This window comes from Xenopus laevis, chromosome 3L, assembly GCF_017654675.1.
Source record: "Xenopus laevis strain J_2021 chromosome 3L, Xenopus_laevis_v10.1, whole genome shotgun sequence".
Lineage (NCBI taxonomy): Eukaryota > Metazoa > Chordata > Amphibia > Anura > Pipidae > Xenopus > Xenopus laevis.
Genome location: NC_054375.1, coordinates 47404684 through 47423573, shown reverse-complemented (window position 1 = coordinate 47423573; position 18890 = coordinate 47404684). Strand labels below are relative to the sequence as shown.

Genomic DNA, 18890 nt, shown 5'->3' with positions numbered 1-18890 from the left:
CCCAGTGCAATGTATCTATGTTTGCAGGGCCAAGCAGGCAGCTCCCCTTTGTTTTCCTGGCAAATTGGTCTTTTTAGTTTATGGTCAATTCGTACGATCATAGGATCGTTCCGAGAAACTCGTGGTCTCACGATGAGGATCAGATCTTTTAAAAATCTCAACATCTATGGCCAGCTTAAACCTAAGCATGTTGGCAGTGTAAATTGGGCACATCATTTGTAATGCTAAATATTCTATGCTTGTTATTTTATCTGACAGAGTAAGGCAGCTGCAAAATCTGGTTCTGCAAAATACCAGTGGGGAATTATGAAGTCTCTTGGTCTTTCTGATGAACACATAGTAAAATTTTCTGAAGCAGAACACTGGCTTGATTATTTCCCTCCTCTCGCTGTTGAAGATCTCAAGAGTATGGGGTTAAAGGTAATTTAAAACGGTTCGCCTGATACACAGAATGTCCATGGGGAATAGAAAAAAATAAATATCTTTAATTCCTTTTCAACACCAAGGGATAATATTGAGGTTTATTAACTCTAATAAATAAAGATTTATATTTATTCTCTCAATTTTATTGAATCAGTTAAATGTAATAGAAACTTGTACAGTACCTAAGCCTTTATAGCAACAGTATTTTTACTTTAGCCTATGTCACATTAAACAAAGTTAAGTACATTATCTTTACCATATATACCTAGTTAGCTGCCTTTTAAAACCTTTTGCTGGCTATGGAGCAGCCTGCTTTTTTTGTGTTGAACACCAGTGTAGATGAATTAGGCTACAGAACACGAATAGCTTAAAGGTATTTTAGCGTTTTTAGCAAAATGGCAAATTTCTGCACATCCATGTTATGTTCTTGGCTCTGTGAACTGGCCCAACCTATGTACATTAAATGTTATTTAAAATGTTCTTTACTTATTTGTGATTTTCCAAATAGGTGGACTGGCGCCGCTCCTTTATCACCACAGATGTAAACCCTTTTTATGACTCTTTTGTTAAGTGGCAGTTTGTAAAGCTGAAAGAAAGGAATAAAATCAAGTTTGGTAAAAGGTATTTTCTGTTCATGTTCTATTCAACTGCAAGTTACCTATAGACATGTTGTGAGCCTGTCTGGTTCTGGAAACCTTGCTAGAAGACTTCAGTGCGTAATAGCACATGTGTTGAAAGGGTTTTTGATTTACTGTAGGGATGCCTTGTAATTGTTCTGGAAGGTAGGATATAAGGTGCAAAAAAAAAAGAGAATAGCAAAGAAAAAGGGGGAAGTACCAACAGAGAAATGGAAGCAAATGCAAGTGGGGTGACACTATGAAAAGCACATATTAAAAATGTGAATCTGAGAATGAAGTGAATCACAGATGAGCAGAGAGAGAAAAAAAAATACGTGACCCAATAGACACTTAAAGCAATCAGCCTTTCTATTCACAATACTGAAAAAGCTTACAATTCTTTTTTTTATATTTTATTTAAAGGTACACTATCTATTCCCCAAGAGATGGGCAGCCCTGCATGGACCATGACAGACAAACTGGAGAGGTTGGCTTTTGCATTCATTCATATTTATTCTGGGTTTTGTAACTAAACTGGTTTATTTATACACTTTTTGTGAGCTGACAAAATAAATTGCCACAGCTTACTGTATGTTAATGCAAGTACATATTTTTAAAATAACTTTTTTTTTTTTTTTTTAATTAGGGCGTTGGACCCCAGGAATACACATTAATCAAAATGAAAGTTCTTGAGCCCCTCCCAACAAAATTAAGGTAAAAACTCATAATATATTCCTAATGGAGACATAGATTTTTTTTCACAGAGAATAATTTTTTTTTTGTCATTTAGATGGAGGATAACGATTTTTTTTGATTCTTGAGACAATGTCAGAGCGTTGAATTATAATTAATGGGTTAGAAATATATAGATAAGGCAAGTGGCAAATAGATGTATATAATGCCCCTCCCTCAACCTAGCTTCAACGTATTTGTATAAATTAATTCAAGCTGTTATGTAGCTGTGTAACTTGATAGTTCTACAATTACACCAAAGTCTTTTACTTGCAATCTTGGATAGCCACAGCAGTATCAGTCATGTTCTAAAATAACTTTTTGCTTGTTTTATTAATTTAACCATTAATTTATTTGGCTCCCAGATGCCAGAAAGAATTGTACAGTATGTTCAAAGATCTCACATTGTCATCTTATCTAAAATTTACAAGTTATCTTTGAAACTTTTCAGTCATCTCTGCATATATCTTTCCATTTTTTTCAGTGGCCTTAAGGGCAGGAATGTTTTCCTGGTGGCAGCTACCCTACGCCCGGAGACCATGTTTGGACAGACTAACTGCTGGCTGAGACCTGATATGCCCTATATTGCTTTTGAAACAACCAATGGTGATATATTCATTTGCACTCAAAGGGCAGCCAGGAATATGTCATACCAAGGCTTCACCAAAGACAATGGAGTTGTTCCTGTTGTCAAGGAGCTCATGGGAGAGGTACACACTTTTATAGAGCATTCATCAAGTAAATAATTCACTGTTCAAAAGCAGCTTCATCAACTTTATTATAAAATATATTGAAGCTATGCTGACATTAACTTCTTACCTGCCATAGATCTACGAATCTATGGCTCTGACCCTCAAGTCCTTTAAAGGGATCCTGTCATTTTTACATGGGGCTAGACATTTTGTCAGATTCCCAGCTGCCCCTGGTCATGTGACTTGTGCCTGCACTTTAGGAGAGAAATGCTTTCTGGCAGGCTGCTGTTTTTCCTTCTCAATGTAACTGAATGTGTCTCAGTGGGACATGGGTTTTTACTATTGAGTGTTGTTCTTAGATCTACCAGGCAGCTGTTATCTTGTGTTAGGGAGCTGTTATCTGGTTACCTTCCCATTGTTCTTTTGTTTGGCTGCTGGGGGGGGGGAAAGGGAGGGGGTTGATATCACTCCAACTTGCAGTACAGCAGTAAAGAGTAATTGAAGTTTATCAGAGCACAAGTCACATGACTTGGGGCAGCTGGGAAATTGACAATATGTCTAGCCCCATGTCAGATTTCAAAATTGAATATAAAAAAATCTGTTTGCTCTTTTGAGAAATGGATTCAGTGCAGAATTCTGCTGGAGCAGCACTATTAACTGATTCATTTTGAAAAAAAAACGTTTTTCCCATGACAGTATCCCTTTAAGTACCTGACCTAATGTTTAAGCATATTAGAAATACTTTGATGTTATGTTTTTGACCTTTTTCTTCAACAGTAACTAATCACATTGATTCAATATAAAAATAAAATCGTAACTTGCTTTCCCCTTACATTTTAGGACCTTCTTGGTGCTGCTTTGTCTGCCCCACTCACCTCTTATAAAGTGATATATGCTCTTCCGATGTTAACTATTAAGGAAGATAAAGGTAAGTTCGCACTTCTGCTTTACAATCCTTGAAAAACACCTGCCAAACTAGGGCTTCTGCTAATGTTGTGCATGCACCAAAGGACAACAAAAACCTGCTTGTAAGCAAGAAATAAATGCTAGTTAATGTATGGTGCATGTAGCTGAAAGGTGGATGCAATAGATGTGCCTCCCTATGAGATGCATCCATGCATTAAACGTATTGATTGATTCCTTGCTTTGTAATACTAAAAAAGCTGCTTGTGCCTTCTGCCTTAATTGTATGTACCCTTTGTGCCCATAGGCACTGGTGTGGTGACCAGCGTCCCATCTGATGCACCAGATGATATAGCAGCCCTGAGAGACCTGAAGAAAAAACAAGTGAGTATCAATAACTGAAACACTACAAACTCGCCAGACTTTCTTTGCTGTGCTCCACTGTGTCACATCCACCTAGCAGTATTAACTCAATGTGCTTTTATGAGATTGAGGCTTGGAATTATGGGGTTGATTCTATGTGGAGTTGTATTAATGGTTGTAAATATGAGCTGCTATAGCTGAGACATTCTCAGAGAAAATCGTTTGTATGGCCTTTAGGGGCTCTCTGCCAAGTCAAGAAATATTTCAGCCAACAGTAGGAATTATATGAATACAGTGATTCAAAGAAAAATGTCATGCCCTCATATTTTTGTCTGTTAAAAAAAGTATGTTAACTGTGCTTTAAAACAGATATATTTACTATTTTATACTATTAATATTAGGGATGCACCGAATCCACTTTTTTGGATTCGGCCGAACCCCCGAATACTTTGAGAAAGATTCGGCCGAATACCGAACCGGATCCGAACCCTAATTTGCATATGCAAATTAGGTGTGGGCAGGGCAAAACGTTTTTTACTTCCTTGTTTTGTGACAAAAAGTCACGTGATTTCCCTCCCCGCCCCTAATTTAAATATGCAAAATAGGATTCGGATTTGGTTCGGCCAGGCAGAAGGATTCGGCTGAATCTGAATCCTGCTTAAAAAGGCCGAATCCTGAACCGAATCCTGGATGCGGTGCATCCCTAATTAATATGCCACTATTGTTTGATCATTTCAAGTACCGATTTAAAAACCCAACATCAGTCTATCTAATCTTCAAGATAAATAATATATTGTTTGTTCACACATTTAAATGGTTACCGTGGAATAGTTTTCTTGTATTAGGAATAAACAGGCAGTCTGAACTGTGGAATACCTGGAAGAATTTTGCTTTTCTATTCTAGGCACTCAGACAGAAGTATGGGATAAAAGATGAGATGGTGCTGCCTTTTGAACCTGTAAGTAAATTGACTGTACTGAGAGCAAAGGCAATAAAACTGCATTTTTGTATATCAAATTTTGAGGCTGAGGCTTTTACTTACTCTTAATTTTATTACTTAATCTGAAAGTTGTGAGCTGCAGCTTGTGTGCTGTGAAATACCCACATGGTAAAGAAAGTACATGTACCAATGAAGAAGTCTTAACTAAGTGGCCAAATGAATTTCCTAAAACTGTTTGATTTTTAACTTTACCTATTTCCAGGTGCCAATCATTGACATACCAGGCTATGGTAACCTCTCTGCTCCAGCGGTCTGTGATGAACTAAAAATTCAGAGCCAGAATGATAGGGAAAAGCTAACAGAGGCAAAGGAGAAAGTCTACCTTAAAGGCTTCTATGAAGGTGTAAGTATTTTCGTTACTGACTGGCACAGTCATTTTTTAGTTCTTCGCTAATGGCTGATTTTAAAATCTCGACATGACAGAGCTGACATCTGACACAACACCACTAATGGTGACCATAGTTTTATATAAATATATGCTGATGGAAGATCTACTTTTCAGACAGCTAGTCCCCAGCTAGGAAAAAACACTCCCCACCTAGCAAGAATTGAAATACTGTAATTTAGCTGAAAATTTGAATCGAGCCAAAATGAGCAGGAGACAATTGAAACATTGTTTTAGCAATCTTTGTTTCTTCCCCAATAGTAAAGACTAAGCTGAGCAGAAATTTAATCCATTGAAGTTTTAATTCGCAACATTTGGTTTTTTTTTTTAATTCACTGAGAAATGAAAGTGGGAATTATAAATAAAATTATTGAAATTGTGATATATTTACATTTTTCTCCAGGTCATGATAGTCCCTGGATACGAAGGCCAAAAAGTTCAGGATGTGAAAAAACCCATTCAGAAAAAGATGGTCGATAATGTAAGTTGAACACAGCATTACTACCAAGGTTACAAATTGAAAAGCCAAAAATATAATTTAATGCCATACATATACATACATACAGTCATATGAAAAACTTTGGGAACCCCTCTTAATTCTTTTGGAGTTTTGTTTATTATTGGCTGAGCTTTCAAAGTAGCAACTTTCTTTTAATATATAACATATTCCTTATGGAAACAGTAGTATTTCAGCACTGCCAAAGTTTATTGGATTAACAGAAAATATGCAATATGCATCATAACAAAATTAGGTGCATAAATTTGGGCACCCTCATTACATCAATACTTAGTTGAGCCTCCTTTTTGCAAAACAACCTCTAGACGCCTCCTATTGCCTTTGATGAGTGTCTGGATTCTGGATGGCGGTACTTTTGACCATTTGTCCATCTGTGCAGTTAAATTAAATTTGATGGCTGCCGAGCATGGACAGCCTGCTTCAAAATCATCCCATAGATTTTCCATGATATTAGTCGGGGGACTGTGACGGCCATTCCAGAATATTGTACTTCTCCCTCTGCATAAATGACTTTGTAGATTTCGAAGTGTGTTTAGGGTCATTGTCTTGTTGGAATATCCAACCCCTGTTTAACTTCAACTTTGTGACTGATGCTTGGACATTATCCTGAAGAATTTGTTGATATTGGGTTAAATTAATCCGACCCTCGACTTCAACAATGGCCCCAGTCCCTGAACTAACCACACAGCCCCACAGCATGATGGAACTTCCACCAAATTTTACATTAGGTAGCAGCTGTTTTTCTTGGAATGCGGTGTTCTTCTTCTGCCATGCAAAGCCTTTTTGTTATGACCAAATAACTAAATTTTTTTCTCATCAGTCCAAAGCACTTTGTTTCAAAATGACTGTGGCTTGTCTAAATGTTTTTGCATACAACAGGCGACTCTGTGGCGTGAGTGCAGAAAGGGCATCTTTCTTATCACCCTGCCATACAGATGTTATTTGTGCTAATTTCGCTGAATTGCAGAACAATGTACATATACACCATCTGCAGCAAAATGTTCTTGCAGGTCTTTGGAGGTGATTTTTGGGTTGTCTGTAACCATTCTCACTCCTCCGCATATGCCGCTCCTGTATTTTTCTTGGCCTGCCAGTCCTGGGTTTTACAGCAACTGTACCTGTGGCCTTCCATTTCCTGATTACATTCCTTAGAGTTGAAACTGACAGTTTAAACCTCTGAGAACTTTTGCGAGTTACTTTGAGGATCCCATGCCGTCACTCTTCAGAGGAGAGTCAAACAGAAGCCACAACTTGCAATTGGCCACCTTAAATACCTTTTCTCATGATTGGACACACCTGCCTATGAAGTTCAAGGCTTAACAAGCTAATCCAACCAATCTGGTGTTGCCAGTAATCAGTATTGAACAGTTACATGCATTCAAATGAGCAGAATTACAAGGGTACCCAAATTTTTGCACAGCCAGTTTTTCACATTTGATTTAATTCCATACAACTGAATACTGCTTCACTAAAAATATTTACTTGTTGAAAGTGGAGTAAATTATTATGCAGGCTGAGAGGGGTTCCCAAACCTTTTCATATGACTGTACATACATACATACATACATACATACATACATACATACATACATACATCATCATCACGGATGATGTTTTTTTAAATTTCGCTCAAATTTGAACATTTGTTTGCCATGCAGTGTGCTTCTAAGCATTCCACTGCATCGCAACACATAGGTTAAGTGACTTGATATTTCCTGATGGATTTTTACCAACGGAAACATAGTTTAGACTAAGCATGACACCAGATAACCCACACATTGCTATATAGCGGAACACAGAACCTTATGACAAATGTGTGACCCCCATAGGTACATACCCTTATATCCGCAAGTGACTGAATCATAGAGAAACATCATCACTAGATTGCAAGCAAAGAGAGACAGGCAGATACCATGCAGGGCTTCTCAAAAGCCACTGCAAAAAAGTTTATTTTGTAGGATCAGCATTTCAGTCTACAACGTTATTATTTTATCAGCCCAGGTATAGGAGAGTGTGCATTGCCATGTTCTGAGACTGCGGCAACAACTTCTCCTCTTTAAATATTCATGATACACCAGAGCTGTATCTCTTGATACAAATGCGAATATGAGCTTTCCGTTGCACTGTTTCTCTCTGCTTCTACTCTGTGCTGGTGGAAAACCGATATCTTTTTGGTCTGGCTGCTCCAGGCAGTTGCATTTTTCTTAGTTTTTTAGAAAAAACTATGCAGCTGAAACAGTAATTGCTTTTGATATCGTTTTTTTAACCCCTTAAAGGGGAACAAAGCCTAGAAAAAAGTATGCTTTATTTCTATACACTGCAGCTTAACTAGACAACCAAGTGCAATTCCACAGCTTACTGAAGGCAGAGATCAATCCTCTCTGTAACATGATACATACGAATGGCAGCTGCTATCGTATCGACTTAAAAAAACAAAAAAACAACAACAATATGTAAATAAGTCCATTACTGAATACTTAACAACAAATCTGAATTTAAAAACATTGTGTACCACCATGTGTGCAAAGCATGCTTCATGCATTATCCGTTAAATGGGTTTCATATGTTTGTAAATTTTTTTCTACTAATAGAATGCTCTGTTACCCCTTCAGAAATGCAGTGCAGTAGCTGAACAGCAAGCTTATGCTACACTTTAGTAATTCTTTGATTTATATCTTCACAATTCCATGTCTTTGCATGCTCAAGATACCATGCCTCTTGTGTTCTCTTTCAGGGCGAAGCTATGATTTACATGGAACCCGAAAAGCAAGTTATTTCTCGTTCTGCTGATGAGTGTGTGGTGGCACTATGTGACCAGTGGTGAGCATCTTAGAACATCTAAATTTTTACTTCTTTACTTTATTTTGCAAATTTCATTTGCAAAAAATTCTTCCTAATTGAAATAAGTAGCCATGCACAGTACAGACCTTAGCTTCTCAGCTGCTTGGGCTTCTCTAGTAAGCAGATCAAGAAAGAAAATCTAGTCAGCACATTGATAGCTAGGTTACTGTTTTGCATGAAGGGAAGGTGTTTTTATAGCTTAACAAGGCCCTGCACTGCAACCCAGACTTTGTGGGTATAGATCGGAGTCGGGGGCAGGCGGCAATCGGAGTCGGGGGCAGGCGGCAATCGGAGTCGGGGGCAGGCGGCAATCGGGGGCAGGCGGCAATCGGGGGCAGGCGGCAATCGGGGGCAGGCGGCAATCGGAGTCGGGGGAGGCGGCAATCGGAGTCGGGGGCAGGCGTCAGTCGGGGGCAGGCGTCAATCGGAGTCGTGGGCAGGCGTCGGTCGGAGTCGGGGGCAGGCGTCGGTCGGAGTCGGGGGCAGGCGTCGGTCGGAGTCGGGGGCAGGCGTCGGTCGGAGTCGGGGGCAGGCGTCGGTCGGAGTCGGGGGCAGGCGTCGGTCGGAGTCGGGGGCAGTCGGAGTCGGGGGAGGCGGCAATCGGAGTCCGGGCAGGCGGCAATCCATACAACCGGTTGAGAACTGGATATTCGGAAAAATATAGAATTATAGGGCACCCAGGAACAAAGTTTTACAATCTGGCATTGGACCTGGGTCATCTTTTTTTTTTTTTAATCTTGTCGCCAACCCACTGTATGATGGAGTGTACCAGTGCCGGAAACAGGTAAAATGGGGGGCTGCATCGCAAGCACAGAAAGCACAGCTCCGCTCTCTTCACTAGAGGGCCCTAATTTCTATTTGAGAACAGCACTGTATAATGGGAAGCAGTCTGACTGCCGCTGTTCAGTGAAGATCTGGAGCTGTATTTTAGAATCATAGAGCCATACCCAGATCACTGGGTCCTTGGAATGGCACATCAAAAGTCAGTATCACTTTAAGATTTAAGTGTTTTCCAGCTTTTGTCTAACTAAAACTAAAGAAGAACATAGAAGGAATATTCTCTTGTTTGGATATTAGGCAAAATGTTCCATCGTATTATGCTGCTTCTGCCTCCCCCTGTAAAATCAGCACCTTGATTTAGCATACCGTAATGACTTAAGCATTTTTCCCTTTGTATCATATTGAGATATATTTCTTTTGTCAATTTTTTTTTTTACTCCTGCCCACAACTCAAGCTGTTCAATGTTCTGCTTATTGTACTCACTGAAATTAGCAAGTGATTGAAATTGCCTGTGAAAAGTCTGTTCATTAGCAAAGTCATTTTCTTGTAATTTACTTGTACTGTCTTGCCAAGTTTCAGCGGAAATTGCCCTGGAAACCCAGAGCGCTTTATTTTAAAGCAATTCTACCTCTCTCACAGATTGCCAATAACTAATTCTAAGCATTCTTCCCCTGGGATATTGACTGAAGAGAACTAATAAATTAGGGAACTAATGCATATATCCTGCGACAACAGCTTTACTTGTTTCCCCAAAAATAGTCATTTTTCAATACTACAAATATTCCCCTTTCGGTCAGAGACATGCTGTATAGCTTTTGGCTGATTAAAACAAAGGTCTTGCCATTTGTCTAATGGGACTTATTGCATTTGGTTTTATCTGTATTGCTGTTTTATTGGAGCCTATAGAAAGCTGTTGTAACAAATCTATAAGCACCTGTGCCATTTTGAGAGAGCTCTGTGACATATATATTTGGGAAGTAGTGTGATAAGTGACTACTTCCCCATTAAAGCTGGTACCCAAAATGCAGCTGTCAAATTGAATGTAATCTTTACCAGAATCCCTGTTCTAAATGCCTGCTACCCAGTGACATATATACCTTCTGTTTTTATCTTCTCATTTTCTACTACTGCTATGACTGGGCAGATATTGAATTTCTTCTAAATTAATCATAAGATTGGCCTCACTCGCCTATAATTCAACGTTTATCGTTTCTAACTTTTCATTGGGTTAACATCAAATGCCATTGACAGGTACTTGGACTACGGTGAAGCAAAGTGGAAGGAGCAAACTACAGAATGCTTGAAGAACCTGGAAACGTAAGTCCACAAGCGATAGGTCAGTGCATTGGTCTTTTCTGTCAGTAATGTGGACAATGAATGAACTCTTGTTTTTCCAAAGATTCTGTGACGAGACCAGGAGAAACTTTGAAGCAACTCTTGGCTGGCTGCAGGAACATGCTTGCTCAAGGACATATGGCTTAGGTCTGTGGCAAATTATAGAACCTAACCTACATGTACATATACTTTTGGGGTACTTAGAGTAAACTGCAAGCCTTCTATTTTTCTTGAATTTGTATGTTTTGTTTTTTTAACTCAGGTTCTCGCTTACCTTGGGATGAGCAGTGGCTGATTGAGTCCCTTTCTGATTCAACAATATACATGGCCTACTACACTGTCTGCCATCTACTGCAGGGGAAGGATCTTAGTGGTCAAGGGGAATCGCCGCTTGGTATAAGGTAGCTTTTGTCCTGAACACTATAGTCTGTATTTTAAAATCATAAATGCTGAAGATTCGGAAGCAGAAGCCAAAAATTGCATGGGTTTATTGTACAGGTTTGGGATCTGTTATCTGGAAATCCATTATCCAGAAAGCTCCAAATTATGGAAGGGTCGTCTCCCATAGACTCCATTTTATCCAAATAATTCAATTTTTTTCTCTCTGTAATAATAAAACAGTACCTTGTACTTGATCCCAATGAAGATATAATTGATCCTTATTGGAAGCAAAACCAGCCTATTGGATTTATTTAATGTTTAAATAATTTTATAGTAGTTTTAACAAATGGAAATCCAAATTACAGAAAGACCTCTTATCTGGGAAACACCAGGTCCCGAGCATTCTGAATAACCGGTCCCATACCTGTAGATGATTTATCATTGTGGCCTTAAAGGACAGGTACACCTTTAAAATAAGTGAATAAGTGCTATGCTAAATACTTTTGCAATTTAATTTTTTTCAATTCCTAGATATTAAAGGATACTGTTAATGATTTAGTTTTATTACAACATTGCCACCAGCTGGTCAGTTTCCAACCATGCTCACTTCCGCATTAAACGTGCAAGGGGTTCCTTGCTTGCAGCAGCCTGTGTGCCGTGGATTTCTTCTTTATTGATTCAATTGTGAGGTGGCCGAACCTCTACCACTGAGCACCAGACTTCGCATCTTACATTGGGTTTGCGAGAGCCAGCTTTTGTTCTACAATCAGTTTCCAACCATGCCATAGTTGAGGAAGTTGGAGAAAAATGGCTTCTCTAATGTTCTTCTGGTTAGAAATGATGTGACGACACAAGTTACAAGTTATCTGAAGTTTCTAATGCTTTTCCTTACCAGAAGAACATCAGACCAGTCCTCTTTCTTTCTAAGAAAGCAGCAGTTCTACGATCAGATAGGAGATATAGCAAGAGGCATGTCGTAATATGCCATACTCTACTAATTGGCAGTATTCCTTTAAATATGCAAGTATATAAAAACATCTGCATATACAGTTTTCTTGTCTGTGTCTCAGCCTAATTGATGCATTTGTTTGTTGTTTTATACTCAGGCCAGAGCAAATGACTAAAGAGGTGTGGGATTACATCTTCTTTAAGAAAGCCCCCTTCCCAAAGACTACCATCCAGAAGGAGAAGCTGAATAAGCTGAAGCAAGAGTTTGAGTTCTGGTACCCCGTGGACTTGCGGGTATCTGGCAAAGACCTTGTTCCAAATCATCTGTCCTATTTCCTCTACAACCATGTGGCTATGTGGCCTGAAGACAGGTGGGTACTGTGCTGGTGAACAAGGTTTTTGTATTGTTAACGATTTGAGTCTTTTAATTGTTTAAAAGAGAACTAAAGCCTAACTAAGAAGTAGGTAGAAATATTGTACATTATGTTTTGAGCTGCTGTACCAGCCCAAGGCAACCACAGCCCTTTAGTAGGGAAGATCTGTACCCCCCCCAAAGATGCCCCAGTAGCTCCTCACTCTTTTTTTGTGGAATCACTGCACATGCTCTGTGCTGCTGTCACTTACTGAGCCTAGAGACAAACTCACAATATGCAGTACACATAGAATAGAAATGTCACAATATAAGGCTGATTAATACTTAATACAGATAATTAGTACATGTCGGCTCAGAAACGCAGACACTTTACAAGATGGTGACCCCCTGTGACAAGTTTGAAGTCCTAGATCATTGCTGCTATTAACAAGCTGAAACTTTAGGCTGGTGAAATAAGCTCAGTATGTATAATATTACATTTTTAACCATATTCATTTTGGGGTTTAGTTCTCCTTTCATTTCTTTATCAAAACTCTATTTTGTCAATGTCCCATAACTTATTTAGGCCTTTGTAGATTAAATGTTATTTATTTTTCTTCTTTTCTTTATGTAAGTGGGAAATGGCCGGTTGCAGTTAGAGCAAATGGGCACCTGCTACTAAATTCTGAAAAGGTATTTTACTATATCTCTGTTTATACTTTTTTGCATAATTGTACTCTATATTTGTCATATGAATCTGTGCTATATCCTTAATACTCCTTTCCGATATTCACATGAATTATACACAGATATGCATGCATGCACTAAACAGAATAGACACACCCAGGATAGTACTTTTCCAAGCATTTGGAACATAGTGCCATACTATTCCTCTGCCAAATGAATGGCGTGCAAAATATATAAATTAAGTTTATCAGGCTTGTTAAGCACTTAATCTATGTGTAGAGTGCCCGAAAGCTATGGTTTTGTGGGAATACACAGAAACGTTGTCTATGGTGGCTAAGGAACCCTGAATCCGTAAACTGAAAACTAATTAAACTAATTAAGTATTGCGTTCCCTGCGTGAATGTCCTTTTAAAAATAGATTAAAGTAGTAATTTACCTTAAAGGGAAACTATTGTGAAAATGAACATTTAATTCAAGCTTCATCTCACCTCGATATGAAACATTTAATTAAAACTTCTGTACCATTTCTAAAGTAATTAAATTACTCTTGAAAACATTTTCTAGGCAAAGGGAGCACCCCTGATATATTAGACCTAATTGTCAATCAAAATCTGACTCCTGTGTGAAGAGAAAATGGAGAGATGAAATGATGAGTGGGAGACCGTAAAGAGTAACTTGTTTATTACGAAAAATGGCAAATAATGTTCAATTGATTATATTTAGAAAGTTTCTTGTTTCAGTGAATCGTACATTAAATTATCATTTTCATGATAGTTCCCATATAAATGTTAATAAATCGACCCGACTGATATCCAAGTCTTCTGCCGATATCGGTCGGCTCTTTTCCCTCCATACTCGCACTGAATATCGTACGAAAATTAGTTTTGTACGATTTTATCTGTGTGTCTATGGCCACCTTTAGGGTCAGGACACACAGGCAGATTCGGGAAGATTAGTCGCCTAGCGACAAATTTCCTCTTCATCAGGGCGACTAAGCTCTAATCTCCCCGAACTGCCTCCCCTGCTTTTCCGCCAGCTAAAATGTAAATCGCAGGCGGGATGGCACTCAGAGCGAATTCATTTTCCGAAGTCGCCCAAAGTCTCCTCATGAACACCCTTTCCGAAGTCGCCCAAAGTTTCCTCGTGCGGCAATTTCGGGGGGCTTCGGAAAACGAATCGCCATTCCGCCTGCGATTTTCGATTCTAGCTAGAGGGGAGGCAGTTTGGGGAGATTAGTCGCCCGAAGAAGTGATTTGTCGCTGGGCGACTAATCTCCCCAGTAGATTTGTTTGCCCTTGCCCTAAAGGTGAAACGTCCCATTTGATGCCAGCTATTAGTGAAAATAATTGACATAGGCCTAAAATTGCCTAAAATTTGTTTCTCACAGATGTCGAAGTCTACAGGAAACTTCCTTACTTTAAGCGAGGCAGTTGAAAAGTTTTCAGCTGATGGTAAGATAAAAAAATCTTGTCCACAATGATACATGCATGGATTCTATTGCTAGCATATTTTTATTTTTATATTTAAAATGAATTACCTTAGTGCATGGGAGAAAAGCTAAATGTTTTTCTGGTTCCTATGACATTGTCTATCCTGATGTGTACGACCTAGTACAAACCAGAACTAAGACTGAGACAGAGAATAATATATACTTCTTGTGGCTCTAGGTATGCGTCTGGCTTTAGCTGATGCTGGTGACACCGTGGAAGATGCCAACTTTGTGGAAGCCATGGCTGATGCAGGGATTTTGAGGCTGTACACTTGGGTGGAGTGGGTTAAAGAAATGCTTGCAAACTGTGACAGCCTGAGAAGCGGAACATTCCACACCTTTAATGATCGTGTTTTTGCAAGGTAGTTGCCGTCAACAGCTCATACATATACAGAAAATATTAGTCTGGCTTCTGGGAATGGCCTGTCAAAAATAATAAGTTGGTGCAGCACTGCCTACTAGTGCCTGGTTGAAAAAGAAACTGAACAATGCCTTTAATATTGTTTGTTTTTGTTCATACAGCAAACTGACTGGTTTGATCACTTAATTGCCTTTGCAACCTGCTGCTTTATGTCGCTCAGAGCCTTGGTGGCGTGGGAGGAACGAGCTAGAACTGCAAACGTCGGGGATTATTAAACCCAATGCCTGAAATTAAACTTCCATTATAGTCTGCCTCATCCACCAATGAAAGTAGTCTTATGTCCAAGCCTTACTGTTAAATTATAAAACATTTTGATTACTTTCTTTAAGAGAACCATGAAGGATTAATACATTTAGCTGTGATCAGGGCTGGGCTGAGAATTAAAATAGGCCCTGGCATTTCAGGTACACAGAGGCCCAAACAGCCCTCACCAGCCCACTAAATACTGACTTTCTATGGCACCTTATAGCAGCCTCTCTGGCATTTGCCAGAACCCACAGATTGCCAGTCTAGGCCTGGATGTGATGTAGCACAGTCCACTTCTTATCTTGCATTAGATGCTTGACACTGATCTAGATATGCCTGGTAGGTAATCAGCTGCAGGAGATAATCTGTCTGAGATGCTTGCACAAATGAGACAGATAAGGTATCCCACCCTTCATCATTCACTTTAGTACCCTGCCCCAGTGGAGATTACCATATAGCCCCCATATGTATTGAGAGGCACTGAGTTTGCCCAGGAGCAATAACAAGGGTTAAATGATTGATTTTGTATATCTCACCCAAACCAATATGGGTTTGGGTGAGTAGTCAAATAAGTCCACCTTTTTGCCGCACTTCTTTAGCAGCACTCATGGGTTTGGGATAAAAAACTGACCACAATCAAAAAAATAGTTTCAGGCACGGATTTTAAATAATCGGTTATGGTCGAGAGAGGCTCCAATATTTTTGCCTCCATCACTTCTGCAGAAAATGTAGGCTTGACATCACTTAAATAGCCTGTCTGTCATTTCCTGTTTTGTTTTTTTTAGTGAAATCAGTGCAGGAATTGTCAAGACTGAGCAAAATTATGAAAAAATGATGTTCAAGGAAGCCCTGAAAACAGGATTTTTTGAATTTCAGGTGAGTGTATGGGTGGGTATAGGATTGACTGGTTTATGACCCTGCAGAAATGTCAGCATAGTGGTTATTAAACTCTTCAAAAATACATTTCTTTTTGAGTTACATGGGGAATTAGCAGATTAGGGGATTTTTAACTGGCCAATGGCATCTGACTTTTTTTATTTGTATAATTTTACAGTCATTGAAATGCAATGTGCTTAATCACCTATTACTGTTTCATATTGTCTTTTTTTGTCACTCTAACAGTAGGCGGTTTTGAACAAAGCTAATTACTATTTGCTATGGGTTATTGCGTAGATGAAAATTTTGCCCAATTTTTGCCTGACATATTTGTGCTGCCCCATAAAATTTGATACAAAAAAATCTTCTTCACCTGAATTAAAATTTTAATATTTTGTTGTTCCTTTCATGCTCGCAGGCTGCAAAGGATAAGTACCGGGAGCTGGCCATTGAAGGCATGCACAGAGACCTGGTGTTTAAGTTCATAGAAACACAGACGCTGCTTCTGGCGCCAATATGTCCTCACTTGTGTGAGCATATATGGTCTTTGTTGGGGAAGGTGAGCATCTCAACTGTGCGCCAATGAGTTCCAAACGTATATTCAAAGAACAAAACAAATTTAATGCACCCATTCCTGCACACACAAGATATATTTGTTACAACCAATGAGGAGGCAGCTCTGGGCACATGCAGATTAACACAGGCAGCTCCATGATTCAGCACAGGCTAATAATTCTGACTTTTATGCCAACATTATTTACTTACAAGTAACAACAAATGTATATATTTGTACAGTAAAACAATGACTGGTTCACAGTTGCCTTTGCCAATGCCGCTCCATAGTAAAGGTGATTGTGGCACTTCTCACATGTTCATGACATTTTATGTGCAAGAACTTCCTCCAAAGTCTGCAAATAAGACCACTAACTATAGGACTTACTCTTTCCTAGTGATGAGCGAATTTATTGCGGTGAAATTCAGAATTGCGCCATGTGCGAAAATTCACAGAGGAAAATGCCCATAAGAAAAAATGCCCATTGACTTTAATGCATTTGGGGAAAAAAATTGCCATAAGAAAAAAAACGCCCATTGACACATACATTTGGGAAAAAATGTTGCCATAAAAAAAACGCCCATTGACTTTAATGCATTTGGAGGAAAAAGTCGCCATAAAAAAAAACACCAATTGACTTTGATGCATTAGGACAAAAAAGTTGCCATAAGAAAAAACGCCCATTGATTTTGCTGCATTAGGACAAAAAAGTTGCCATAAGAAAAAACGGCCATTGACTTTAATCCATTTGGTGTTACAAAAATTTTCAAGTCCTAGAAAAATTTTCAAGTCCTTTTTGGCACTCGTAAAAACAACCATTGACTTTAATGCGTATACACGAAATTTCACAGTTTTACAATTTTTTTCATGGTTTCACTCATTGTTCAGCGAAGCAAAACGGGACAGATTCGCTCCTCACTACTCTTTCCTTTCTGCATCAGAATGTGAATATTTAATTTGCTTTGAGGTGTAAATCAATTATTTTCAGTAAATGAACCTCGCTGAAAATGGGTCCTTGACTTTACTTAGGGGCTAAGCGTCGGCACGTGACATCTGAGCTGGAAGTGTAACAAATTGCCCGACACCTGTTACTTCCAAACACTTTTTTCAGTTCAGTTGTTTCAGATTGTTCCCCAGAAATAAAGACTTTTTTTAAATTACTTTCCATTATTTATTTTTACTGTTTTTCCACAATCTAAGTTTAAAGTTGAATGTTCATGTCTCTGGTGTTTCAGTCTGGCAGCTCAGTAATTCAGGCGCAGACTAAACTGTTACAATTTTGCAACATTTAGTTGATACATTTCTCAGCAGCATCTCTGGAGTATTACCAACTATTGTATCAATTCTAACAGCTGCCTGTAATGAAAGCCAGAGATTCTGCTCAGCAGGGACAAAGATAAGAAATGTATCTACTAAATGCATCAATTTAGAACCATTTACAGGGTCGGTGACCCCACCTCCCAGAGCTGCTTTAGAAGGTAAAAAATGACTCTTTTACACTTCAGTATTAGAATAACGGTGACACATAGAAAATGGAAAGTAATTGGAAAAAGTTATTTCTGGTGATCTGTCGGATAACAACTAGTTGTTTGAAGCCGAACAACCCCTTTAAGACTATTTATGGAGAATTAGAAATAAACGATAGCATTTTACACAACATTTTTTTTTTTTTTTTACTGGACTTTGCATAAGAATAGAATGAACAGAGAGACCCAAGAACATTATGGGCCCTCTATATATGGATTGGCACCAAATTGTTTTTAGATACATAATCCATTCCATCAAGAGCAAACCTTTATGGAATGTGAATCTCAGCTATTTATCAGCTTCGATATAAGGTACTTTTCTTGTGAATGGGAAGACACACCAAACCATAGGAATAGTGGTACAGGTGAGGACTAAGCCCCTAAATTATATCACACTCAGACTACTGCAGATAAATGTAAAGGACAATAAGCGATATTTTTTAAAGAAAGGTTTCATTGTAATGCTGTTAGCCAGTAGTTGCTAATGCTGATAGATTAGTGTATGTTGCTGGTAATGCGAGTGACCTCATGAGATCTCCCTTTCACTTTCTACAGACCGGTTCACTTATGCAGGCTTCATGGCCAGTTGCAGGCCCTGTGGATGAAGTGCTGATCCGCTCTTCTCAGTATCTTACTGAAACTGCCCATGATCTCCGAATAAGACTTAAAAACTACATGGCTCCAGCTAAGGGAAAAGTAAGAAAAGGGAACCTTTCTCTCTCTCTCTCTCTCTCTCTCTCTCTCTCTCTCTCTCTCTCTCTCTCTCTCTCTCTCTCTCTCTCTCTCTCTCTCTCTCTCTCTCTCTCTCTCTCTCTCTCTTCT

General features: G+C 39.0%; 1 protein-coding gene across 1 annotated transcript in view; it reads left to right on the top strand.

The window, feature by feature from the left end:
- The window catches only part of lars1.L (leucyl-tRNA synthetase 1 L homeolog), a 31809-nt gene that overhangs the window by 8465 nt on the left and 4454 nt on the right, over nt 1-18890 (top strand). The window contains 21 exon segments of the mRNA NM_001093924.1: nt 259-420; nt 932-1044; nt 1464-1527; nt 1687-1754; nt 2257-2482; nt 3305-3392; nt 3675-3751; nt 4635-4688; nt 4933-5073; nt 5519-5596; nt 8367-8452; nt 10506-10571; nt 10654-10736; nt 10852-10990; nt 12077-12289; nt 12906-12963; nt 14345-14408; nt 14625-14808; nt 15899-15989; nt 16408-16548; nt 18624-18764. Coding sequence (NP_001087393.1) covers nt 259-420; nt 932-1044; nt 1464-1527; nt 1687-1754; nt 2257-2482; nt 3305-3392; nt 3675-3751; nt 4635-4688; nt 4933-5073; nt 5519-5596; nt 8367-8452; nt 10506-10571; nt 10654-10736; nt 10852-10990; nt 12077-12289; nt 12906-12963; nt 14345-14408; nt 14625-14808; nt 15899-15989; nt 16408-16548; nt 18624-18764 — 2337 coding nt within the window.